Genomic DNA, 27,274 nt, shown 5'->3' with positions numbered 1-27,274 from the left:
ACCCTTGCATTACCGACTTTCACTGTCTCCGCTTCCAGGGGTCTCTGGCAGTCCTGCTGCTCCTGTTTCCACTCTCTCTCTCTCAGCCAGTCATCCCTCAGTGGGTCCCTGGTCTATCCACACTGCACATTAAGCCTGGGCTCTGACTCAGGTTTGAGCCTAAGTCCTGCTTCCTTCCACACCCAAATCAGTCTGACTCGGGTCAGTGAGCACTTGGGAATGGGTCCTAGGACCCTGCTGGGGGGTGGATCAGAGCCCAAGTCCTGCTGTGACTCAGGTCCAACCCCTTTCATTCTGCAGTGTGGACACAGCTCAAGCTGCAGACCCAATCAGAAGCTCTGCATAGTGCAGTGTGGACACACTAGGACAGCCCTGAGACCCGGGTCCAGCACTTGTAAACCCAGGTTTCCAGTGCAGTGTGGATGCTCAAGTGCAGGCTTGGAAACACTGAATCCACAAGCTCGGGTCCCGCAGGCCCAGGATTACAATGCAGTGTAGACGTATCCTCTTGGACCTGTATTACCCCAGTGCAGCCCCATCCCTTAATTGTCCCAGCTGGGAGCCTCTGTTCTGGCACAGGGAGGGAGAGGGGATGTTGGACCCACTTCAGTCACAGGGGCCAGAAATCCTGTGACAGAGAACAAAAGAGCAGCATGTCTGACACCAACCCCATGGCAAAAGGGGATTGGATCTGAGTAGAGAGGAGGTGGCATTTCCTTCCTTTTCACATGTAATATGACAGAAGAGAGAAAGACTGACTAAGATGTGGGGAGGGGAGGGCACAGCTAGGTTTTTTTCTGTTAAATGAAGATGATTTTTAATAAGGCTGGAAACAGACAAAACTGAGGTCGAATTCCCAGCTTCTACAATTACTTTTGATCATCCCACAGGAAAATGGGACACGATTCGATGAAATACCATATTAAACACACACTCCTCACCTGTGTCACTAATAGCACCAGTCAGAGGTGTGAATTCTCAGCACCATTAAGGCCTAGCCTACATTAGACAGTTAGATCAACCTACCCATGTTGCACAGGCCTGTGTAAAAATGTCACTAACCCCTGGTGTAGATGCGGCTAAATCAATGGAAGAATTCTTCTATCAACCTAGCTCCTGTCTCTTGGAAATGAGGATTGCCATCAATGGAAAACCCCTTTCATTAATGTAGAAAGCGTCTGTACTGTGGCACTGCGGTTACAGTACTGGATGTATGGGTCTGTCTGCACTATGGAGACTATATAATCGTAGCTACATCGCTGTAGCTATGTCAGCATGGAAACAACCTTAGAATTCCAGCGAGGCTGTGGAAACTCTGAACTTATATTTTAACCTCTTGGGGAACATGTGGCTGGGAAGCAAAACACACAGGTTTTAGCAAAGGAAATTCTTAACCACAGACACCAACCAGCAATCTGTGATCCGATTGTGAAACTCCGCTCCACACCGACTGTTTCATAGGGGTGGGGCAACCGTTAAGAGTCATTACAAAGTCAGTAGACCTTGCTTGTCATCTCAACAGCTCTCTGTTCTAGTGCTCGACGGGGTGTTATGCTCCCCTCCCAGGAGCGGAGATGTCTCGGTATTGCCTCACAACAGGCTGTGCATAAACTAGATTAAACTGGATTGAGCTGAGGCCTCAAAATGGCAAACAGAATCCAACATGGAAGCCTGCAAACAAAATGGATGGTGTATAGCTGACACAGACATACAAAATGGATGATGTACAGTGGACACGGACACACAAAATGGAGAGTGAATAGCAGACACAGACACACAAAATGGCTGATATAACTTGGTTCAAATCTTCCACAATCCGTCACATCCATATTCTTAACAGCAAGACAATAACAACCTGGGAGCTGTAGCCTGCTCAGCGACCCAGATGTCAGCTCTTTTTTCAGATTGTCCCAGATGAAAAAAATGTAAAATAAAGTCCGAGACAGTGGGGGAAAAACCCCTTTCCCTCAGTTTTATCCCCCTGCTCTCCACGCCCATGTATTGGATCACTCAGACAACTCAACACAAGGGGTCCCCAGAAAAGCCTCCCCATACAATCAGACAATGGGCCAGATCCCCTCCCCCACCACCCCCTTACTCCCCCAGGCAGGGGAAGCACAAACAGAAGCCCCCATGTGTGCAGGTGGCTGGTCCCCAAGGGGCCCCCAAAGCTGCCTGTGCCTAGAGCTAAAGGAAGCCGTTAGTGGTTCAAATGTGTCCAACACCCAACAGCAAGTTCCCCTGTCCTCTGGCAGCATCGTGGGGCAGCCGATCTGGGGACGTACCTTATGCAGCCTGTGCTGAGGAACTGTCCTTTCTGGTCCTGGAGCCCCTGGTGGGTGGGGTCGGGGAGCCAATCTTTGCTGCTGGAACAAAAACATCTGTTGGGGGAAAACTCTTCTAGACTTTGCTTCAGGGGCTGAAACCAAGAGAAGGGACTGAATTTTCTCTACTGATTACAGAGTTTCCTGTTTTAATGAGGCCCAGTCAGGGCTGAGCAGGAAGAGGATTCATGTAGCCTGGGCTGGAACAAGATTCATCCCTCCCATTCTGGGAACAGATCCTAGATTAACCCTGTTCAGTTTCTGTTATTTTCGCCATGTGTGACTGGCTGGTGAATGTAACGACAGTGTGAACCACCAGCTGTGGGAGAATCTGCTCTCTTTTTTTGCAGCCCGCCTTGCCCTGGGCATTTTCCATGTGCGCTTCCCCAGGCACCCCACGTCACACCCCAAAATACATATTTTTCTAAAGAATTAAAACTCTTTTTCAACTTTTCCAGTTGAAAAGTTGGGGGTTTTTTATGTTTGGAAAAGTCTTCCCTTCCCCCACCCACCCACGTGTTTGGAGACTTTGTAAACTTCCCCCCCCCACACAACTTCTTCACTGTCCTCCTGGCCCAGCCCCTGGAACAACCAATTGCTCCCACCCTTGCGATCCCCCTTTGCTTTGAGCCATCCCAGCTCCCCCTATGCTCCTGCGTTAAAACTTCCTGCCCCCAGGCAACCCCTCACCCCCTGCACTCCTGTGATGAATTTGGGGGTCTCATTATTTTGTTTGTTATACCTTGGCAAGGTTGGGGGGGCCGGCTCCGTACCCCCAGAAGGGGCAGGGCCTCGGGAAGAAGGGGCAGGGCGGGGGGCTAGCCTCCCTCAGCCAGCCCTTCAGCACCACTGGGCATGCGCCGCCCAGGGCTCCGGTGGCAATTTAAAGGGCCCGGGGCTCTGGCTGCTACCATGGTAGCAGTGGCAGCGGCTGGGAGCCCCAGGCCCTTTTAAAGCCCTGGGGCCCCGGGCATCTGCCCCTTCATCCCCCCATCGCTGGGCCTGTGCACAATAAAAGATTCTCCATTGCCTGCACATTGCAAACTGTTTCACACCAGTGCAAAGCAGGTGTACAACTCTAGTGATCCAGAAGAGCAGCATTCTGGACCCATTTTGCACTGGTGGAAATGACGACACAACATCATGGAGAATCAGCCCAGTGCCTGATCTCAGAGCATCTCCAAAAGGGGGAGACAGCTTGGAAGGGGAACAATTTCACGTTTCTCTTTGTGCACCAGGCAGTGGTTGGGGGCAGGGAGTTCAGGGTTTCAGGTATATGCTTCATTTGGCAGAGGGCTGAGGAAGGGGTTACCAGGCTGCCTGGGGGAGAAGAGAAGAGGACCTGCAATGTCTGAGGACTGAATGATTCGCTCTGTAGCTGTGGATAGAGAAAGGGGAAAATAGCAGAAAAACGGAACAGGGTTAATCTAACATCTGTTCCCAGAATGGGAGGGACGAATCCTGTTCTACCCCAGGATACAGGAAACCTCTCCCTGCTCAGCCCTGACCCGTGCTTCCTCACTAAAGCTGAAAACTCTGTAATCCTTAGAGAAAAGTCCATCCCTTCTCCTTGTTTCAGACCCTGAAGCAAAGTCCAGAAGACGCAGCAAAGATTGGTTCCCCCGACCCACCAGGGGCTCCAGGACCAGGAAGGACGGTGCAACGGCACAGGCTGCGTAAGGTACGTCCCCAGATTGGCTGCACCACGATGCTGCCAGAGGACAGGGGAGATTGCTGTTGGGTGCTGGACGCGCTTCAACCACGAACGGTTCCATTTAGGTTTAGGCACAGGTAGCTTATGGGGTTCCTGCATTCCCTTGGGGACCAGCCACCCCTAAACATGGGGGCTTCTATTTGTGCTTCCCCGGCCTGGGGAGCAAGGGGCAGTGGGAGAGGGGTTGTGGCCCACTGTCTGATTTTATGGGGAGGCTTTTCTGGAGAGCCCTTGTGTTGAATTGTCTGTGCGATCTAACAACATGGGCGTGGAAAGCAGAGGGATAAAATTGCGGGAAAGTGGGTTTTTCCCACTGTCTCTGCCCCTTTTTTTTTTTTTTTACATTTTTTCATGAGACAAGGACAAGACTGACAGACCCTGGGGCCAATGAGGAGAGGGCAACGCTCCAGGTCAGTGTGCTAGATAGGGCTGCAGGCCAATGAGGGAGTCAGGAGCCCACGGTCCAATGCTACGTATGAGCTGGGGCTACCTGAGCCAGGGCAGAGCTAAGGGGAGAGCAGCAGCACAGAGCCAGAAGAGCTGGAGTTGGAGAGCTGGGGCAGCGCAGACCGGCCATGTGGATGGGTCCAAACTGCAGCTGAGAGCTGCGGGGCCAGAGCCAGAAAAGCAGAAGCCAGGAAAGTTCCCCACAATAGCAGGACCATTCTCCGCTTACATAACGTTTCTGAGAGAGATGAGGTGGCTGAGCGAATATATTTATTGGCGACCAACTTCTGTTGGGGAGAGAGACAAGCCTTCAAGCTGCTGTTGGATGGCTGCCAGCTAATCAGCTCCACATGCCAGGCCCTCGCCTGTGTTTCCTTGCAAGAGTTAAGGGCTGTAGGAATTTGGTTTGCAGTTTGGTGGCTCAGAGCCAGTCCTGCTTCCTGGCTTCCTCCCATTTCTGGGAAAGGGGCAGTTCAGCCTGTTGCTTTCAGTTTCCAGGAGCACAGGATCCAAACCAGCTCCTGAGACTGTCACGAAGCTCCCTGTGAATCAGATGGGGCTGTTTGAGTGATGAAAGATTCTCCATTGCCTGCACCTCGCACACTCATTCACTCCTGTGAAAAGCAGGTGTGCAGCTCTAGTGATCCAGAAGAGCAGCATTCTGGACTCATTTTGCACTGGTGTAATGACGACACAACATGGTGGAGAATGCGCTCAGTGCCTGAACTCAGTATATCTCCCAAGTGGGGAGACAGATGGGAGGGGAACAATTTCCCATGTGTCTCTTTGTGCACCAGGCGGGGGTTGGGGGCAGAGAGTTCAGGGTTTCAGGTATAGGCTCTACTTGGCAAAGGGACGGGGAAGGGGTTACTGGGCTGCCCTGGGGAGAAGAGAAGAGGGCCTGCAATGGCTGAGGAAGGAATGATTCACACTGCAGCTGTGGGGAGAGAACGGGGAAAATATCAGAAAAACGGAACAGGGTTAATTTAGGATCTTTTCGCAATAGGGGAGGGACCGAATCCTGTTCCACCCCAGGCTACAAGAAACCTCTCCCTGCTCAGCCCTGAAAACTGAAAACTCTTTAATCCTTAGAGAAAATCCATCCCTTCTCTTCGTTTCAGCCCCTGAAGCAAAGTCCTGGGGAGTTTCCCCCCGCAGTTGATTTTGCTCCAGCAGCAAAGATTGCCCCCCCCCCCGCCCGGCCCACCAGGCCCGCCAGGACCAGGAAGGACGGTGCATCAGCACAGGCTGTGTAAGGTACGTCCCCAGATCAGCTGCACCACGATGCTGCCACAGGACAGGGGAGCTTGCTGTTGGGTGCTGGAAGCGCTTCAACCACTAACGGCTTCCTTTAGCTTTAGGCACAGGCAGCTTGGGGCCCCCCCTGCATTCCCTTGGGGACCAGCCACCCCCACACATGGGTGGTTTTGTTTGTGCTTCCCCTGCCTGGGGAGCAAGGGGTGGTGGGGGAGGGGTTGTGGCCCATTGTCTCATGTTATGGTGTGACGGAATAGGGAGTATTAACCTGGTAATGTTGCATGGGAGTTTTGCTGGTACTGTCTGCATTGGTGCTGGATGGTGGTGGGATATCAGAGTGTGACTTCATTTGCGTGATGATACATGGGTGTGGGGTTGGGACCAGGTGACACCTTCTGCCCGGGAAACTGGACAAAGGCTGGAGGAGGAGCCAGGGGGTGTGGCTAGGTGAGATGGCTGGAGGGGGATTCAATTTGGAGCTGGCTGGGGAAACGAAGGGAGACCCAGTACCGGGGTCTGGGCTCCCTGTCCCCCAAGATGGACCGGACTGAGGGGCCCTGGTTTCTGTATCTACAAGCTCTGTTTTGGGGCTGTGTTCCTGTCATCTAATAAACCTTCTGTTTCACTGGCTGGCTGAGAGTTTTGGTGAATCGCAGGAAGTGTTGAGTGCAGGGCCCTGACTCCCCCACACTCCATGACATATGGATAGGCTTTTGGGGGGCACCCTTTTGTTGAATTGTCTGAGTGATCCAACACATGAGTATGGCAGGCAGAGGGATAAAATTGATGGAAAGTGGGGATTTCCCTACTCTCTCTGACTTTTTTTTTTTTTTTTTACATTTTGTCACCTGGGAAAATGTGACAAAAATAAGAAAATGATGCTTAAATTTATGATAGAGACAAGGTGGGTGAGGAAACATCTTTCATTGGACCAACTTCTGTTGGTAAAAGAAACAAACTTTTAAGCTCCTCAGAGCTCTTTCTTCAAGTCTGGGAAAGGGGCTCCGTGCCACATCTAAATGCAAGGCGGAACACATGTTGGTTGTAAGAGACCATTCAAGGTGAAGTGGCCATTTAACACATCTTTAGGCATAGGACAAAAAAGGAGGGTTAATGGGTTGTGGATTAGAACATAAGACTGGCCAGACTGGGCTACACCAATGGCCCATCTAGCCCAGTATCCTGTTTTCTGAGCGTGTTTGGTGCCAGATGTTTCAGGAGGAATGAATAAAACCGGGCAATTATCAAGTGACCCTCCGCTGTCGTCCAGTCCCAGCTTCTGGCAGTCAGAGCTCCTACCCTCATGATTCACTATTACTCAAGCCATCCCTTGTCTCCCATTCTTCTGCCCCCAACCTCCCAAGCCCACACAGGGGATCCCCCACCCCCATCCTCTGATTGCATCTGTGTGGTAAATGAATATTACACTTGTTGTGAAAAGAGGAAAAGACAGGACCAAGTATGCAACCCTTCCCCCACTTGACTCCTGAATGTCACCCATTGAGCACCACAGTACTTGGCATATGTGTTGGTCCCATCTTGGCTGGAAATGGGGATTGAATTGCCCAGTGGGTTACACATACAGTTAGCAAATATTTTAAAGGCACTTGATTGTCTGATTGCCTTTGATTATTGATAGTAATTGAAATCTTGATGTGCCAGATATAAAAATCAAAGGACAGATCATATTTCTGTTCACTGTTATTTTATTAAAGGATTTGGTGACTTTTTCTAAAACGTCCAATGGAGAATTGAGGGACTCACAAGTTTCATGGCTGGCTTGGAAGGGAATGAGGGCTCCAGTAGGGTGCTCTGCTGCCCAAAGAAGTCTTCTCATTGGCTCAGGAAAGGGGTGGAGCTAAAGCAGGACTTCCTGTTTTGTCAAATAGACCTGAAATTGGCCAGCGAAGCTCCACAAGACGGCAGTACTGATGAGGGTCAAGGGTGTTGCAATGCTCCAGGTGTAACTTGTACCAAGTTCTATCCATAAATACACCTCAGTTCTCCCTGTCAGAAATGTACATCTGTCCTTCCCTGGTGCACACATCATACTCCTGAACGTAACACATGCTAGAGGTGAAGAGATCAGAGATGCACTTTGCAAACTCTATGTCAGTGGAGGAGAATCTAGTCCTGGTTCTGTAGGTTACAAAAATGAGCTGATGATTTTATGTTCCCTGTAAAAAACAAAACAAAAACAAAACAAACCACTAGAGCTGGTGGAAAATTTCCCAACAGAACAGTTTTCCATTGGATAATGCTGATTGGACAAAATCAAAACTTTGTGGAGATATATCTGACCAAAATATCTGACCAAAAAAGGATCAAAACATTTTGTTTTGATAAGTTCAAAGCACTTCATTTCAATGTTATTTAAATTTGTATACATTATATTAAGTATTTTAAAGTTATGAGTTTAACCACCGCCCTTCAAAGGTAACTGTAAGAGATAATTAAACATATGTTGCCTCCCAAAACAAAGGGCTGAGTTAGCTCAGGAATTTATGAACTGGGTGGAGGGACTTGGCTCAGTATTGTTTTGGCTAAGGGCTGGTCTACACTACAGTTAGGTCGACCTAGCTGTGATGCTCAAGGGTGTGAAAAATTCACTGCCCTGAGAGACATAGTTAAAGAAACCTATGCCCTGGTGTAGACTCTGCTAGGTCAATAGACAAATTCTTCCATCAACCGAGTTCCCCCCTTTCGGAAAGGTGGATTTACTACAGTGATGGAAGGACCCCTTCTGTAGCTGAAGCTGTGCCACTGTAGCATTTCTATTGTAGGCATACTCTAAGAGCATGCACACATGTGTGAGAGAGAAGCACAAGACACAGAGAGACAGCCAGAGCCTGGAAGTGTCATGGGGTCCTGGGAAAAGCCTAGAGAAAGCCTGAATCAAGAGTGCTGGATGAAAAGAATTTGGACTTATGAGCAAGGATGCTATCAATTTCTCCTCCTAATGGAAACACCCAGGGCCCTAAACTTTAACTAGATAGGTCAAAAGGGGTATCTAAAAAAATTAATTAATAATTATATAGTCTATTATTTTTATATTACAATTAATAGTTGAAATGAAGCACTTTATCAAAATAAGGTCATTTCAATAAAGCCCTGTGGATATTTTCACAACTAATTGTTTTGGAATTTTTGTTACATGGGAAATTTCAAAATTTGAACTTTTTGTTCTGATTTGGGACAAATAGAAATTTTGAAATGTCAGAATTTCCTGCCAAATGGAAATTCTGAGTTTTGACCAACTCTAGCGAAGGCTGAATGAAATTTCCCTTTTTCCTCTTCCTTCTCTGGGCCAGATGACATCTTTCAAATCTCTCATGGAGTCCATGGAGTCTCTCTCTGCACTCATGAAGGATGTGGATATAGAGTTAGACCCAAAGGCATTGTTCAATGCAGCTATACAAGTATATGAGAAATTCATGCATCTCTTCAAAGATGGAAGCCCTGAGGTAGCTGCTTTGAAAGCTCAGGAGGCGCTGGAGTCATTTGAAAATACGATGCTCAACATTGCTGTTACAGGAGAGACGGGTGCAGGGAAATCATCCTTCATCAATGCCATCCGGGGACTGGAGACTGAGGACAAAAGGGCTGCCCCAACTGGTGTGACAGAAATGACAACAAAGCCAACTGCTTATCCGCATCCTACCTACCCTAACGTGACATTGTGGGATTTGCCAGGGATTGGGGCAATGGATTTTCGGCCAGAAAGGTACCTCCAGCAGGTGAAATTCAGTCGCTATGACTTCTTTATCATCATCGCCTCAGAGCGGTTCCGTTCCAGCCATGCCGCCCTGGCCCGGGAGATCCAAAAAATGAAGAAGAAGTTCTATTTTGTGCGCTGCAAAGTGGATGAAGATTTGGCCAATGAAAGAAGGGCTCATCCCAAAATTTACAGTCAGGACAGTGTCTTGCAGAGGATCAGGGAGAACTCCGAGAAACATCTGAGACACCAAGGGGTGTCCAACCCACAGGTCTTTCTTCTCTCCAACTGGGAGTTCGATCAGTATGATTTTCGCCTACTGGAGGATACGCTGGAGAAGGACCTCCCCAGTCTACAGAGACTTGTGTTTCTGCTCAGCTTGCCCAACCTCTCCCCTGAAATCATAGAGAAGAAGAAAGCTGCCCTGAAGAAGCATTTATGGAAAATATCCCTGGTGTCAGCTTGTATCAATGCTGTTCCCCTTGAGAGAGTCTCTCTCGCGTGTGACATTGGAATCCTGCTGGTCTCCATGATCACCTTCTACAAGCGATTTGGCCTTGATGATGACTCCCTGGCTAAGCTTGCCAGGCAGGCTGCAAAGCCCGTCACAGAGCTCAAGGCTGTTATCCTATCGCCGCAGGTGGAAGAACTCACCAGGGACTTCTTACTGAAGAAATGTGTCAGGGTTGGGTGCGGCATCGCCAGGTCATTTGAACGTCGCTTTAAGCTGGTATCAGTGGTTAGCACCGTAGCTGCAGCAGCGTTGTCTTTCATTACCACATATTCCATACTGTCAAGCTTCCTGGATAAAGTTGCCGAAGATGCAAAGAGAATTCGCAAGAAAGCCCTGGAATAAGAAGGGACAACTTCAAGATAACCACAACATAATCCACAGACCTGTCACTGTAGGGAAGGCAGATAACCTGAGGGTGTCTATTGTATAGATAAAGAGACAGAAGGCAGGATTTTCCTTTTTTGTGTGTTTTATATGGCAAACAAAGAGGAAAATCCTGACTCCGCTTTCTGGAGGGCTCTGTTGGGCTTTATATTTGATCCAAAATTATTGTCGTATACTGGAAAATCAACAAAATTGAAGTGAAACTGCTAGCTCTGACAACATGTGAGACTTAATGGAAAGAGAGCCCGAACAAAGCAGACCCTGAACAAAATCTGTGGAATGGTTTGGCCTCTTATGGTATTGTTTGGCCTGTTCTCCTCATTCTCCCAACTGGGAGCTCAGTTAAGGCTACATGTGAGTTGCTGAATTGCTTGAGCAAGAGGACATGACTATCTCTTCAGTCACTCTTATTGAGATGTGACGCAAGAAGAGTTAGAAATATCTTGCTACCAGATATCTATCACTGATTCCATGGGAGACGGATGGGCTTATTGTTAAGGTGCTGGACTGGCAATCAGGCAAGCCAGACCCCGGAGTAATGTAGTTAATCTGACATAAGCCCTGGTATAGACAGCATTAGGTTGACGAAAGGATTCTTGTCTCTACAGCTGTGCTACGGTAGCAGTGTAAGTGTAGACATAGCCTAAATGTGACCTTGGGCAGGTCACTTAATTTCTCTGTGCCTCGGTTTACCCATTGCAAAATGTGGAGAAGAATCCTTCCTTTGTGTTGTCTATTTAGCCTGTAAACTGTTAGAGACAGAGACTGTCTCTTGCTAATTTTGTCCAGTACCCTGCACACTGGGGCCCATGATCTTGGTTGGGGCCTCTATGAGCTTCTGTAATAAAGATGATGATAATTACATTAAAAAAAACCTTCATTAAATCTTCCTTGCCTCACAGGCCTGAGGATCAATCCATGAAAGACCCACAATAAAGGAAACAAAATTCATGCAGGAAATTTAAAATTTGGTGAGATTCTTTTTGTCAATGCAAACAGATATTTCTAGACACTTTATTTATGATGTTAATAATTTTCAACAATGCAATTGTGAGGCCACCAAATTTGTGTGGCACATCGGAGCTTCTGGACTAGAATGAGTGTCCTCCCTCCTCAGAGATGTCAGTGTGAATTTGGAGTCACTAGGTGTGGTAGTTCCTGGTTTTCACTCGAGTAACTGAGTTCAAAATATGGCATTTAGGCCTTCATTTTAAGACATGGACACTGCCTGACCTTGAATGCCTTAATTTTTGGGTACCTAGCTTGAGAGTTCTTCAAGGAACTTGATTTTCAGAGGCTATGAGCCACTCCACACTTCTGAAAAACAGGCACTAAAAACAAGGTAGTCAAGATCAGAGGCCCACTAGAATATTTATGTCTTAGAAGCCAGTTTTTAAAAAGATTCATATCCCACTGAGAACAGTGGAGAGGCCCTGCCTTTGCCCTATTGAGAGTGGAACTGGTCAAAAAGGTAAATTGTCTCACAGGTAATTCCAATATTTCAGCATGTGCTGTCATGCTGAATCAGGATGAAAAGTTGAAATACTGGAAAGATTTGCAGAATGAAAAAATGTGTCTAGGAAATGTCAAAACATTTTGGAGAAATTCAACACTAATCTGCATCCTCCTGAGCTGCACAGTGCATCATGGGAGTCCCATGACTGTGGTGCATCATGGGAAAGGTAGTCTGGCTGGGGAGTTTAGCCAATAAGGGGAAATGGGGGGAATGAAGAAACTACAGCTCTCAGTCATGACTGCTCAGGCAGAAATGCAAAATTTAATAGTGAAACATTTAATTTAGATTTTTCCCAACACATTTTTAAAAAAAAATAACATTTTTCCATGAAAAAGAAATGCTTTGATGGAAAATTTCTGACCATCTCCAACTGCAAGCTGGTCCATAGTGATGCTTTTTGAAAATCTAGCCTCTAATATGGAAGGGAAAAAATATGATTAAAACTGGGATAACTCAAACCAGCCTGTGAAAAACATGCACAGAAAAATCTCTTCCAAGCACTTAGAGAATCAGCTGATGAAATATTCATTTTCTTCCTTCAGAAATGATGCATAATATCGAAATAATAAAAAACCCTTTATTTCTTCACAAGCTACTTTCTTCACCACAGAGTTCTGAGGCATGACTTGTTCTCATTTCTCTTTCCCCCCTTTGTCCCCCCATCTTGAGTGCTGATTGTAACACTGACAGACCAGCTTAGGTCAGAACAATAGACCAATTGAGTTGTGTGTGAATATCAACAAAGTGTGAAATGTTTAAGTATGTGTGCACAACAATTCACTTGTGTTAGTTTAGTTCAAAGGGAATGTTAATGGCATTGTCTTCAAACTTATCTAGAAACATATTGATTGCTATCACATTACCTTATGTATGGCCCTGTAATTAAATAACCCCAGATCAAAGTGTGTTTATATTCAGGTGTTAGAACTTCATGAATACTAATGAATGATATTTGCATTGTTTTCACTTATCTATCCCTATTATAATGTAATGGAAGGCAATTGTATGATGTATATCACTGTAACTGAATTACTTGTGTATGCAAAGGAAGTAGAATGTTAACTTCAAAGCAAGGGTCATTGAGTTCAACAATGGAAGTTCACAACTCATTCTGCAGCTGCTACTCATCAAAACTTATGTGGGTGAAGACATTGTTCAGATTTTCTTCTGTGAGCAGGATCTATAAATATTGGTTTGAGGGAATGATCCTGCTTCTCTGGACTGTTTGGACACTCACAAGGGAGCACTCCAGATGCAGTCCAGAGATCCCCAAAATCATTTTGGGTACCCTGAGAGACTTATGCAAAACTAGCAGATTACTACTTCTCTGCTGTCATTTTGGATTTACAATCTTAGACTCACCTGTTAATCTAATGTACCTGCTTTAACCTCTCAATAATGTTCATTTCTTTTCTTAGCTAATAAACTTTTAGTTTACTAGAAAAATTGGCTGCCAATGTTGTCTTTGGTGTGAGATCGAGAGTATCCATTGATGTGGGGTAAGTGACTGACCCTTTGGGGTTGGGAGTAACCTAATGTGATGTGATATTTGGGATAAAGGACCATTATCACAAAGTCCCGTTTGTCTGGGTGGTAAGATTGGCTGGAGAGTCTCAGGAAGTCTCAGGGGACTGTCTGTGGCTCCATGGTACAACTGATATAGTGATCCAGGAGTTCACATTTATTACGGGCTTGGTGAAATCTAATGATAGAATATAGGACCAGTTTGGGGTGTCTGCCCTGTTTTCTGACAGTCTGACCTGAGATTGGCACTCTCAGTGGTGAGTCACTTCAGACAGTGTGACACCGATAATCAAACATTACTCTTGATACATTTTCTCTCTGTTGACATTATAATAGCCTTATGAAGAGGCAGGAACAATTCTGGACTCATGAAGTTCTTGGTAATGGCAATTTCTGTTTCCCAGCTTGCCTTCCCCTTTTCTTTCTACACTGACTGACATCCTTCTTTTTTCCCCCCCAGAAAGATGGCGTTACCAAGAGGTGCTTTGGATGATAGATTTCAGGATACGGATTTTAATCTCTCCACTGTTCCCAAAGAGGATCTCGAAGAGCTAATGGCCACTGTTGAAAGAGGGAATATTTCAGAAATTGTTTCTAAAGTACAGGAATCCCTAGAGCAGTTGGAAAACATGAAACTCAACATCGCCATCACGGGGGAGTCGGGATGTGGGAAATCATCCTTCATCAATGCCATGCTGGGTCTGGATGATGAGAATGAAGATGCAGCCAAGGTTGACGTGATAGAAACAACAATAGAGCCAACTCCTTATCCTCATCCCAAACACCCAAATGTTACCATGTGGGACCTGCCGGGAATGGGGACACCAAGTTTCCGGCCTGACAGTTACCTCCAGCAGGTCAATTTTGCCAGTTACGATTTCTTCATTATCATCGCTTCTGAGCGGTTCAAATCCATCCATGCTGACCTGGCCCAGGAGATCCAAAGAATGGGGAAGAAATTTTACTTTGTGCGCTCCAAGGTGGATGTAGACTTGTATAATGAAAAGAGAAGGGAAAACTTCAGTGAGGAGACCACCCTGAAGAAAATCAGAGACGATTGCATGAAGAAGTTGCAGGGAGCAGGGGTGACCTCACCACAGGTTTTCCTTGTCTCCAGATGTGAATTTGGCAAGTACGATTCTCCTCGACTGCAGGAAACTCTGGCAGATGAGCTTGACTCTCACAAGAGGCACGTTTTCCTTCTTTCCCTGCCCAGTATTTCCAGACCCATCCTGGAAAGGAAGAAGGAAGCCCTGCTGAGTCAGATCTGGAAACAAGGCCTGGTGTCCAGCATCATTTCTGCATTTCCTATTCCAGGTCTTTCTTTTGCTTATAATGTTTGTCTATTGAGGCACTGCATGGCAAGTTACCGCAAGAACTTTGGCTTGGATGATGACTCCCTGGTTAACCTTTCCAAGATGGTTGGGAAGCCCATTGCAGACTTGAAGGCAGTGATAAAGTCTCCGCTAGAAGAAGAAATGTCAATCCATGATATTTTACGTCTTCTGGGCAAGGCTGAAAATCATTACATGACGTTAACTGAGCCCGTCTTCCGTATGATATTTAATATCCATGTAATATTAAGGTCTTTTCCAGTCACATACGCCACACTGAAGCGCATTCTAAATGATGTTGCAGAAGATGCCGAAAGGGTCCTGACCAAAGCTTTGGAGGCAGAAGAGAAAAATTAAATGTAACAGCATCAAAAGTTCAGTACTGCCCAAGCAAAGAGATCAGATGCCAAAGGTCCCAATCCACTGGAGAGAAGGCAGCATCTCAAAACTGATACCACTATGGAAAAAGTATTGGATACGAGACACATGCAATGTGTGTGAATTCTTTGATTACAGCACTCATGCTTTCTGTTCAAGCAGCAGGAACATAGGAATACATATAGGACCCGATTGTCAGTCATACAGGACCACTGGGTCCATCTGCTCCAGTATCCCATATAAGCAGGGATGCAAATTGAGTGTTGCTAAAACACAAACATACCAGGAGGGGGGTTCTGCTTTCTTACACTGTGCTCTGTTTTCTATTTCCTTCTTTGTGGCTTCTCCTCTTGATTAGCAAGGGGAGTGGCAGGTGCTCCCAAACGTGGGTGGGATTCTGAACCTGGGGAATGTTACTAATCTAGGCCAGTTCCCCGGGAGTGGTGGTGTATGAAATGCCGAACTGGACAGAGGGTGCATGGCAAGAGATGGGGATGATGGGGGAGGTGAACTGGCATCTGGGGGCAAGATGGACAGATCAATAACCTGGAGTGATCATCTGTAGAGCCTGTGGTGTATTAAGGACTCCATTGGAATTGAAAGCTATCACTTTAAGAGTGGGTGGAGGGTACCGCTGTCCTGCTTGCAGTTAAGGGGCTCTGTATTAAATTGTGAGAGCACAGGTGGTTTGCAGACAGGCAGTTTAAAGCAAGGTCAGATGAGCTGTCCCTGCTTGTTTAAGGCAGCAGCCTGATTTTCTCTCTGTTTCCGGGTTCCTGTGTGTTCTGAAATTGAAGAAACAAAGTTACAAGGGTTGTCTTTATCTAACTTCTCTCTGTGTGTGCTATGAACACAACAGAGCCCAGTGTTTGAGAAGTTTGCTTGGTGCACAGAGGACACTGATGGCTAACTTCCTGTTTTCTAGCTCAGGTTTAATGCCAGCTCATGTTCTCATCATTGAAATCAGGACTGTTAGGCTATCCTTGGGAGGAGGGATAGCTCAGTGGTTTGAGCATTGGCCTGCTAAACCCAGGGTTGTGAGTTCAATCCTTGAGGGGGCCACTTGGGGATCTGGGGCAAAATCAGTACTTGGTCCTGCTAGTGAAGGCAGGGGGCTGGACTCAATGACCTTTCAAACATCCCTTCCAGTTCTAGGAGATGGGATATCTCCATTAATTTCATTTTTTTCATTTCTATCCTTATCTTCTCCATTTTTACAAAACTACGATACATTTAGTACAAAGTCTGCCTTGTGAGGGAACATTTGAAAACTCATAATTTGCTGATTATTATTGTCCTGGTGAAATATGTGTGGCAACATTGTATGTGAAATTATAAGATTCTACTATATGACAATACTTATTTCAAGTTTAGAAAAGGAGGCACAAACCAGTTCTTCAAAGACAAAGACAAACTGATGCCTCAACCAGGTGTCAACTAAACGAAATAAACTACCACCTGGCTAAGCAGCCATTCTTTGGAAAGAAGGAGAAAGTGATTGAAATCTACATGTGAGAAAGGACTCAGACATTCGGGGTCCCAGAGCCCAGCTGGAAATTACTCTTGAGCAAGAGAGAGGGCTATAAAGGGACAAAGCAATGGCCCCAAGTTACCTTTCTCCTCTCACCTCTACTCACGGCATCAACAAAGTAAGAAAAACAAAGGAAACATCCTTGAACTGGGGGAGAGGTCCTGCCTGAGGGAATTCAGCCAGCCTGCTGTATGCACATGGTGAGAGAGACCTTTTTGCTTTAAATTCACTTAGCTCATTAAGTTTGGTATTAGTCTATGTTTTACCTTTTATTTCTTTGTAACCAATTCTGACTTTTATACCCCCATTACTTGTAGTCACTTAAAATCTTTCTTTCTGTAGTTAATAAACTTGTTGTGCTGTTTTATCTACACCAGTGTGTTTGGACTGAAGTGTTTGGGAACCTTCACTTGAGATAACAAGATGTGTGAATATAATTTCATATTATTGAAATGACAGACTTTCTTGTGTTGTCCAGGAAGATGCTGGGCAATATAAGATGCACATTACTGGGATAAAACCGGGGTGGGAGCTTGCTGGTGTAAGCTGTGAGTGGCTGGCTTTAGCATTCAGACAGTATAGCTGGGAGTAATTTACCTGCTGGAGGCCATGTGTGAGCAGACCAGAAATGGCTGTTTTCACAGCAAAGCAGTGTAAAAGGCATTCCAGGTTAGAGAATTGAGGGGACACAGCAGTCCAGGTTATACCCTGGGGAATGTCACAATGCCTGTACTGCAATAAAATACCCGTGGCTGACCCATGTCAACTGTCTTGGGCTGCGCAGTTATCAATTTTCACTGTAGATGTTCAGGCTCTGGCTGAATCCCAAGGGTCCCAGAGCTCAGGCTCCAGCCCGAGCCCAAACATAGCCCCCCAGTCCGAGCCGCACGTCCCCAAGTCAGATGACACAGGGCAGCCCCAGGTGTTTTATTCCAGTGTAGACATAATCTAAATGAGAGCAGAGTCTTGTTGTTAATCTTGTCATTAGCGGCTGTAGCATAACACATACTCAGGAGGAGGGCAGGGGTAAAAAGGAACACTGGTCTTTAATTAAACTGGTGCAGACCTCAGTGTGAACAGCCTCATTTTGGTTTGAAAATAGCTTCTTTCAGTTGAGTTTAAACCAATTCCCAGCTGATTTTCAACTAATCAGAATTAGCCACTTCTACATCAGCATAATACTGTTCACACAAGGGTATGTCCTCATTTATTTAGATTCATTTAAACAGATTTCATTAAACTAGTGTAAAGTTGTATCTATTTGTATATTATTGTGAGAGTTACTAATGACCCCCCTTAACAGAGCAGTCGTTATGTCAGCCAGCGGCCATTAGGGGGAAGCAGACACCTTAAGAACACAGTAGCCTGAACTTTTCAACTGTCTTCCCTTCAAGGCTTTAAGGTAGTTGGAGCTGGTCCCAAGCCGGTTTTCACTGAGCAGATAGCAAAAGCACGGGTCTGACAACCACCAATCAAGTGTGAACACGGCAAGGACCTTTGTCTGAATGTGTATAAAGAATCGTAAAATGTGCGTAAGACAGAGTTTTTGTACTAAGGTGCAAAGCTCTCCTTTCTTCTGCAGAATAAAGCAACTCTTCCTTATCCCTGTCTGGCTGTTATTGGCTCTCAGCTAGGTGGACCCGATATTTCGGTAACAGTTTCTGGTGACTCCGCCGGGACTCTCCTAGCTCGGACATTGGACTCCGGACGGCTGCGGCGAAGTGGGAACGGCGCCAACGGGGTGTTTCGCCCCTTTTCTCTGCTTCACTGCAGCCCCTGGGGTTCGTGCTCCGATAAGGTGAGTCCTAATAGGATAAGGAGACACTATGTGGTTCTGGTTCTGGTCTGGTTAACTGGTTAATAAATTTCTGTCTTATACATTTAAGCATTAGGTATGTAAACAAAACTGAGCCTCTCATTCGTAATTCCTCAAAGTGAAAGCCATCACGTGCAATAAAGCTCTGAGGTTGAATTGGGATCCTTCTGTCCCGTCCCCTGTAGCGGTCAGTATTAGTAGAAATTCCTGTAATAAAATCCTAGTAAGCCATAATTCCCTCTGTTCTCTGTATAATTCTTTGTTAGAGTGTCAGCAGGCAGATGGGAGGGTCTCTGGTAAAACCCTCTAAGGATAGTCCTTTGAATTATATGTTAAGCAAATGGCCCTTACCCAGTGTTCAAAAAGGGATGTCAAGAAAGCGTTTTTTAAAATTTTGCACCCAGGATTGGCCAGCCCTGGGGACTGCATGGCCCAAGTATGGCTCCTTTAATATTCTTACCCTCTTACGCCTAACATTGGAAAACCAAGTGCCGGGGCAAATAAACTATTGGTTTTTGTGGGACAATGAGGCTCTTGAAGAAGGTACAAATTCAGGCCCCTCTATTCCCGAAAGCTTCTGCCCCTCACAAGGCTAATTATTGGGAGGATATTCCCCCCATGTATTGCTCTAAACCACGGCCACCCCCGGCGGCAGCATTATCAATTGTGGTGAACCCGGTACCCTCCTCAACGGAGCCCGGGACAGCAGGTCTACCAAGACAGATCCCGCCAACAAAAATTGAGGACGCCACAATGCAGATCCCAAGGCCACGGACACAGTCCATGGTCAGGCTTATTTTTATTTCCCAGTCAGCCCCGAACATCAAGAAGCAGTTGCAGCAGCTTGAGGGTGCTGAAGGAAAATCCCTGAAAAAACTGGTAAGTGTGGCCACCCGGGTATATCATACAAGGGAAAAAGTTCAAAAAACCAAACAGGTGAGGATGCTAGCAGCCCTTGTAAACACTGAAAATAAAAAAACAGGGAGGGCGGCAGGAACCCCCCAAGTGGCATCCAAAATCGGATTATGGGGGAACCCCAAGACACGCCAATAACATATCTAACTACATGACAACCCCGTCACCCAAACCAACCTCAACAACAAATGGCTGTAACAAGAACAGACGCTGTTGCTAATAAAAAATAACAGCAACCAGGGGGTCCTCTTGTCACCTATTCAAATGATTTTACCACTTATGTTTGTTCCTCCACAAACTCCCAGGTTTGCCTAACATTGGGAGGAACCGCCTATTCTTGTCTTTCGGATTCAGGGGCTGCAACTTTCTACTGTTACTGCCAAGCCAAAAAAAAAAAAAAAAAAAAAGCCTCACGGATAAGAGCATTCTGGTAATGGGTATAGGCAAAAAGCCATTTAACTGTTCTGTATTACAGAAGGCTGCTGTAAAAATCTCTGGTGTCTCCGCCTCCCATGCCTTTCTGCTAGCCCCGGATTCCCCAGTTAACCTCTTAGGCAAAAATCTGTTGTGTAAACTACGTGCTCAGATTTTCTTTACTCTCTTTACAGGTAGTACAAAAAACTAAATGGACATGGGTTGGGGAATATCAATATAACAAATATAAAAAAAAGTCTAAAGTTTGGCATTATTACTGGGCAGCTAAGGGGGTCCCTCTTTTTGAAGTTCTTGGGATCGGGTATAACCTGCCCCTTTGTTTAAAAAATGCTAAAAAAAAAATAAAAAAAAAGTGGGCTACCTTCCCCTGGAGGCCTGTGATCAAACCCTTCGATTTGAGGTCAAAAATAAAACCCTTTACCCTTTAAATACCCCATAAAATGCCCCCAAAACCCCGTGTCTCCTGCACATGGCCATTACTGTAAAATCAACAGGCATTCATTATCAAGGGCAGTGGTTTCCCTCATTCTTCCCGTTAGGCCCCATAAATAAAACACATATGTATTATATGGATATTTACTCTGGCATTCTGTTGCCCCACACATCCCTTAAAAAAATGTCTAAATGCCCAGAGTCCATAAAATCACTTGCAAGTTTCACAGCTAACATATTTGGGGTTACGTATTGTGGGGCCATTTTAAACAATACCCATGCCCTAAAAAACTTAAATGTTTCCCATTGGAGGTGCCAAGACCGCCTAGTAAGTAACTCCTGGAGCTAAAATAAATGGGTGACCTGGCGCCATCAAGTTGAGGGTAATACCCTTACCCTCTATTTAGAGACCCCTGGCTTGTATTTTATCTGTGGCCACAGTGTCTACAAAGCTCTCCCTCCAGGTTGGCAAGGTCGGTGTGGTGTGGCCTGGGTGTTACCAAATGTCCAAGTAAATGACACATTGGATTCCAGCCAAATCCTCAACCTGGGCAGCTATTCCCATAAGTTTTTCACACACACCCCTATAAGGACTCGAGCGAAACGCGCCAACAATCCCCTAGTAGTCAGACAAACGGGGTTTCACTCCTTTGTTCGTGCGCTCATTCCTGGGTTGGGGGTAGCCAAGCTAGAAAAAGCAGTGATAAATATTTCTACAAAACTAAAAAAAAACAGCTAATGCATCAATAGACGCTTTCCAGAAGTTAAAACAAAAAATTAATAAAATAGCAGAAATAGCTTTGCAAAAGAAACGTGTGTTAGATGCTATGAATGCTAAACTGGGGGGGGGGGGGGCTTGTGCTCGCATCAAAAAAAATGTTGTTTCTATGTTAATCATTCTGGCTTAATTAAGCAAAATTTACAAGCCATTAAAAATGCTGCTGTTGTTTTCCATGCTGTATCCCTTAATCACACCTTTGGTTTTGAGGACCTCCTTCCAGACCTTGGGTCATGGTTTACGGGGCTCTTTCAAACAATTGTTAAATAAATTCTTTTCTTTCTTTTCTTTCTATGTGTTATTTAAACAATGATACAATGTGCCAAATGCCTGTGTAATGCTATGATCTAAAGCTCTGCTGTCCATAAGAAAACCCAGTATCTGTCCCTCCAGCTTAACCGCAAATTGCGTAACGGGCCTGACAATTTTTAAATTTGTCAGGCCCGAAGGGGGGACTGTAAAAGTTACTAGTAACCCCCCTTAATAAAGCAGCCGTTATGTCAGCCAGCGGCCATTAGGGGGAAGCAAACACCTTAAGAACACAGTAGCCTGAACTTTTCAACTGTCTTCCCTTCAAGTCCTTAAGGTAGTTAGAGCTGGTCCCAAGCCGGTTTTCACTGACCAGATAGCAAAAGCACGGGTCTGGTAGCCACCAATCAAGTGTTAACACGGCAAGGACCTTGGTCTGAATGTGTATAAAGAATCTGTAAAATGTGTGTAAGACAGAGTTTTTGTACTAAGGTGCAAAGCTCTCCTTTCTTCTGCAGAATAAAGCAACTCCTCCTTCTCCCTGTCTGGCTGTTATTGGCTCTCAGCTAGGTGAACCCAATATTTCAGTAACATTATAAATCCAGAAGAAACCATTGTGATCATCCAGTCTGACCTCCTGGATAACCCAGACCATGGGACTTCCCTGAATTAATTCCTGTTTGAACCAGGGCAGATCTTTTAGCAAAACATCCCCTCTTGATTTAAAAATTGCCAGTGATGGGAACTCCACCATGACCCTTCGTAAATTGTTCCAATTGTTAATTACTCACTGTTAAAAATGTGCACCTTATTTCCAGTCTGAATTTGTCTCGTAGCTTCAATGATCAGCCATTGGCTCTTGTTAGACCTTTGTCTGCTAGATCAAAGAGCCCATTGTCTAGTTTTTGTAGACAAGCTCTTCCTTTTGCCCAACTTTTTCCTCTTCTAAATCATTAAGAAAAAAGTAGGTTTCTCTCTCCTTCCTCACATTGTTTTAACCTTTCCATTGGGAAAAGGGAAGGGAATATTAAAATATAAGAAAAAATGAACAGGCAAATATCAGAAATAGAAAACCAAACTCTTGTGAGTTTCCAAACACCAAAAATTCAGAAATGTTCATTGAATATCTAAAATAAATTTTTAATTTTGAAATTTCCTGATGACAAGAGGAAAAAATGCATCTGAATTGACATTTTCCCATGAAAAAGAGGGGCAGAGCAGGAGGGGAGGTGTAAGGCAAGGGAGAGAACATAAGAATGGCCACTCTGAGTAGCACCCTGGCACCCCCATATTCACCACGGTCACTGGCCCATTAAAGAGAATCCACTATCCCAGGAATTGGATACAATGGACACTTCTCAGAGAGCGCATGTAGGCAATGGAGACTGCTTGACTAATGGGGGCAGACCGTCATGTCACAAGCATAGATCTTTTCAGCCAGCTGGAAGAAAGTATAAAAGAGGGGAAGTGACATCATGGCTTGGCTTCACTCCTCCCACAACTCAATACCTGGAAACACGTCTGGAGGACAAAGACTCTGAACTGGGGAGGGAGGTCTAGGCCTGGAGGAGAGTCCCAGCCTGCATTTAGAAGTTCTGGGACCTGTTAGTACCATCTGTCGGGGTGTGACACAGCTTGATTCAAAGCCTGTTTAGTTTATAGAACTCAGATTGTGGATTTATTTGATTTCTTGGGTAACCAACTGTGATCTCTACGCTCGCTACTTATAATCAACTAACATCTCTCTGTTAATAAACCTGTTTTATATCCTACCTAAACAGTATGTTTGATTGAAGTGCGTGCGCTGTCTCAGCTCAGGTTACAAAGGCTGGTGTGTGTCCTCTCCACATCGAGAGAGGAGCAGCCTGGGTAATGAACTGACGCTGGCCAGGCTTCTGACCAGGGCAGGAGGGCACAGCTCTGGGGTGCAGGGCTGGGGGGAATTGGCTGGAGCCTCCCGATTGTTGGTTCATGAGTGGCTGGGAGATCATTCATGTAACTCAGTTGGATGTTCCTGGGGATGGCTGTGTAAGTGCAGCATCTGTCAGAGGTCTGTAGCTTGTCACAGCATCACCATGTCAGAGTGCTGGTGGGACAGGGAGCTCAGCAGTCCCACAGTTCAGGTGGCACCCTGAGAACCCTTCACACTGAGTCAAACCAATGGTCCATCTAGTCCTGTGTCCTGTGTCTGACAGTGGCCAATGCCAGGTGTTTCAGAGGGAGTGAGCAGAACAGGGCAATTATCCAGTGATCCATCCCCTGTCATCCACTCCTAGCTTCTGGCAGTCGTAGGTTTAGGGACACCTGGAGCATGGGGTTGTGTCCCTGACCACCCTGCTAATAGCCATGGATGGACCTATCCTCTATCACCTTTTATAACCTTCCTAAGTAGTTATGCTCTGCACTCGGGAGGTGATTCACCGATTGCCTCGACCAGAGGAGGCAGAACTAAGCTGTGTAAGGAGCAGAGAGCGCTGGGCTGGAGGGGAGACCCCACTCCTTGGGAAAGGCCTGGAGAAAGGGCCAGTCGCTGGGGTTGGCTGATGTGAGAAAACAGAGCTACAGGAACAGGTGCAGCTCCTGGGGCAGGGCCTTAGAGTGGAGAGGACAAGGGCCTGTGAAGACCAGGGAAGGAGGTAGAAGCCCAGGATGGGCAGAAGGCTGGTTTAGGTGGTACTTGGTCTGGGAAATGCTGGGGGTGGGGTGTCAATACCCTGACAAGGGAGAGGGGCTGAACTCTAGATTCAAGCCCCTGGAGGGGTGAAAGAAGCTTTTTGTTCAGAACTGAGCCCAGGCAGGGCAAAGGACCTTGTTTTTGTTCACAGCTGGACTCCGGAAGAGGGGTTGGGCTGTTGTGTGACTTGGCCACAGAATACCCAACAAGGCAGCCCAGAGAAGGGACTAGCTGGGACTTACCGTCGCGGCCGAGGAAATGGCAATGTCCCCTGCAATGCCGCGGCTGGGCAGGAGGGAACAGCCTAGAGAGAACATCCACAGGAACATGCAGAGAGGCGGCTGCTTCGAATGGAGTCACGTCCACCAGGACGCAAACGATGAGAGCAACTTCCCGTGAAACCCCAGAACCAGGCTCCCTACAGAGCCCGAGCAGAGATGTTTAGTGCACGAAAGGGACTCAGGGGGCCAGTGTCTCCCCTGCAACATCCTCACTGAGCTCTTCACCCCAGGGTGGGCTGGATTGCATCTCTCCACACAGGTCCTGAGACTTTCTCCCCCCTCCCTCCCAGCGCTTGCACTGTGAAACAGCTGATTCGTGGGGCAGGGAGGGAGGGGGGAGGAGGGGGAATGCGGCACGCTGGGGAAGAGGCAGGGCCAGGGTGGGGATTTGGGGAAGGGATCCAGTAGGGGCAGGGAGGGGGCGGAGTTAGGGCAGGGACTTTGGGGATGGGGTTGGAATGGGGGCGGGACTGGGGCGGGGAAAGGGTGGAGTCGGGGTGGGGCTGGGGTGGGGAAAGGGGTGGGAGGGCACGGGCACCGACCGGCGCCGGAGAAAGTTGGCACCTATGTGAGAGGGGTCCAGGGGAAGCAGCTGGGGGGATGCCAGGGCTCAATGGCGGGAAGTGGCCAGGGGATCCCAGGGCTCAGTGGGGGGACGTGTCTTCTTCCTAAAAGATCTGCTCCAGTTCAAACAGGAATTAATTCGGACAGTTCTATGTCCCATGCTATATAAGAGCTCAGACTAGAGGATCACATTCTGGCTTCAGAAGAACATGAGAGCAGCCAGACTGGGTCAGATCAAGGGTCCATCTAGCCCAGCACCCTCTCTCTGATAGTGGCAGAGCCACAGTTTTAGGGGCAGTGCACAGAACCGGGCAATTTTGGAGCGATCCACCCCTGACATCCACTCCCAGCTTCTGGCAGTCAGAGGTTTAGGGTCACCCTGTGCATGAGCTTGCATCCCTGACCATCTTCTTGGCTAATAGTCATTAATGGACCTATCCTCCGTGAACTTGTCTAGTTCTTATTTGAACCCAGTTATATCTTTGCCCATCACAGCATTCCATAGCAATGAGTTCCACAGGTTAACTGTGTGTTGTGGGGGGAAAGTACTGCCTGTTCTTTGTCTATTAATTTCATTGGGTGACCCCATGGCAGATGTGGGTGGTGGGGGCAGAACTCACATGGGAATTGGGGGAGAGACAGAATGAATTAATTGAAATGTGGAGCTGGGAGGGTGATGCAGAGCATGGGAGGTGAGGGAATGGGTAGATGTAGTATTTTGGGAGCAGCATTATCTGAGGAGTTGGGGGCAGGCAAATGTGGGGCTGGTGGGACACACCATTCATGGGAACTGTGGGGCTTGCAGTGGAGCGGGAATCTCTGCACCACCTGGCAGCATTTTATACCAGTCTTTGCACTTGGAGCTCAGCTGGGTCCCTCTAGCAAAAGCTCTTGCAACGAGGGTCAAAAAAGTTAGGAGAGTTGGCAACACACATCTGGGGACATCAAACGATCATATGACAGACCTAAAAGCCCCAGCCGATCTTTTAAAAAAATAAATAAAACTCATGATTTTTCAACTTGTGGGGTTGGCCCTATTGAGGGGGGGCTGGACTGGATGCAGAGTGGGGAGGATGTGGGAGGCTGGGTGCAGACAGGATGGGCTTTGGTGTTAAGGGGTCTTTCTACATACAAGGGCTTAATCACTATTTCTGTTGAGCCTGACAGGGCTTGCCTGGTGTACCCACTGTACATAGGATTCCAGCAGCGATCGCATCAGTGCCAAATACAGAGGTGAGCTCACGATTCCCCTGTTGATGCATCTATGAGTACAGTCTAGACTAGTGAGTAACTGGGTCAGCCCTGCACTCTACCCTGGAGTGCCCTTTACACGGCTTTGCTGCTGTAGCCTCCCGGCCGGCCAGCTCACAGCCTCCAGCGTGCAAGCCACACCCAGCTGCGTTCACTTGAAAACTCTTAGTCACGCCTGGGCTTTTACCAGCCTGAATTACCCGCAGGGTGACCCCAGCACACTCCCAGCCCCAGAGTTTTCCCCCAGAAATTTACATCCTGTACTGGCCAGCCCTCTCCTGGCTAATACAAGCTCCTATAAAGTCCCCCCATTTATTAATAGAAATGATGTACACAAACCTGGTTATCTCAAATGGAGTTTCCCAAACACGTCAATTCAAACACGCTGGATTCGATACAAAAATAAAACAAGTTTATTAACTGTCAACGAGAGATTTTAAATGAACACAATGAAATGAGGCACTTAAGTCAGAAATGCTACAAGAAAAATAAAGATGAAACACAGTTAGTGCCTAACTTCACAAACAATGTTCAATTCAAAACGTTTTTTCTCATCACATGTTCTCAGCTGTCTTACTGGCCAAACTCCTTAAGCCAGGCCCCCTTCTTCTGTGCAATGGCTGCTTCCCTGCCCCTTTTCACGCAGTGAATCGATGACCAGAGCAAGTGAGAGAGGAGGGAGTGCCAGGGGGTGTTTGTCCCCCTTCTATAGGGTCAGTCCCTCCCTTGGGCAACACTTGCAGCTGAGATTCAGGAAACAGAGACTCTACAGGAGAGGATGTTTCCTGCAGTTTTTCCTCACCTGCTTGTGGTTTCTTTGTCTACCCTTCCTGCTTGATGACTTTATTGACAGCTAACCTGTGAAGCACACCCCCTTTGGTTTGCCACAGACCTGTTTGCCAACTGCTGTTTGGGCAGCTGCTGTGTTTGGAACATGTGTTAACAGCACCATCCAGTGGAATTTTATACCTTTGCATGCAATGTTGCCACACACATTTTACCAGGATAATAATGACCAGCAGCTTATGAGTTCTCAAATGATACCTCACGATGCTCGCTTTGTGCAAAGATCATTACAGCAGTGAACACAGGCTACATTCTGTCCCAGCATCCCAGGATCACATTAGCCCTGTTGGCCACACGTCGCACTGGGAGCTTGTGTTCAGCTGATTATCCACTATGACCCGCAAACCTTTGTTCCTAGCTGCACACATTGACAATGAGCCATATTGAAACACATA

General features: G+C 46.7%; 2 protein-coding genes across 2 annotated transcripts; both read left to right on the top strand.

The window, feature by feature from the left end:
* The first annotated feature begins 9,053 nt into the window (after positions 1-9,053).
* LOC135892369 (interferon-inducible GTPase 5-like) lies at positions 9,054-10,313 on the top strand. Its single transcript, XM_065420136.1, has one exon. It carries the CDS (start codon positions 9,054-9,056, stop codon positions 10,311-10,313), a length of 1,260 nt encoding a protein of 419 aa, XP_065276208.1.
* A 3,546-nt stretch (positions 10,314-13,859) lies between these two features.
* Positions 13,860-15,086, top strand: LOC135892577 (interferon-inducible GTPase 5-like). The gene has a single exon (XM_065420374.1). The coding sequence runs from the start codon at positions 13,860-13,862 to the stop codon at positions 15,084-15,086; it is 1,227 nt and encodes a 408-aa protein (XP_065276446.1).
* Positions 15,087-27,274: the final 12,188 nt, after the last annotated feature.

This window comes from Emys orbicularis, chromosome 20 (assembly GCF_028017835.1).
Source record: "Emys orbicularis isolate rEmyOrb1 chromosome 20, rEmyOrb1.hap1, whole genome shotgun sequence".
Lineage (NCBI taxonomy): Eukaryota > Metazoa > Chordata > Testudines > Emydidae > Emys > Emys orbicularis.
Note: the sequence above shows the minus strand (reverse complement) of the source record. Positions and strands in the feature narration are given on the sequence as shown.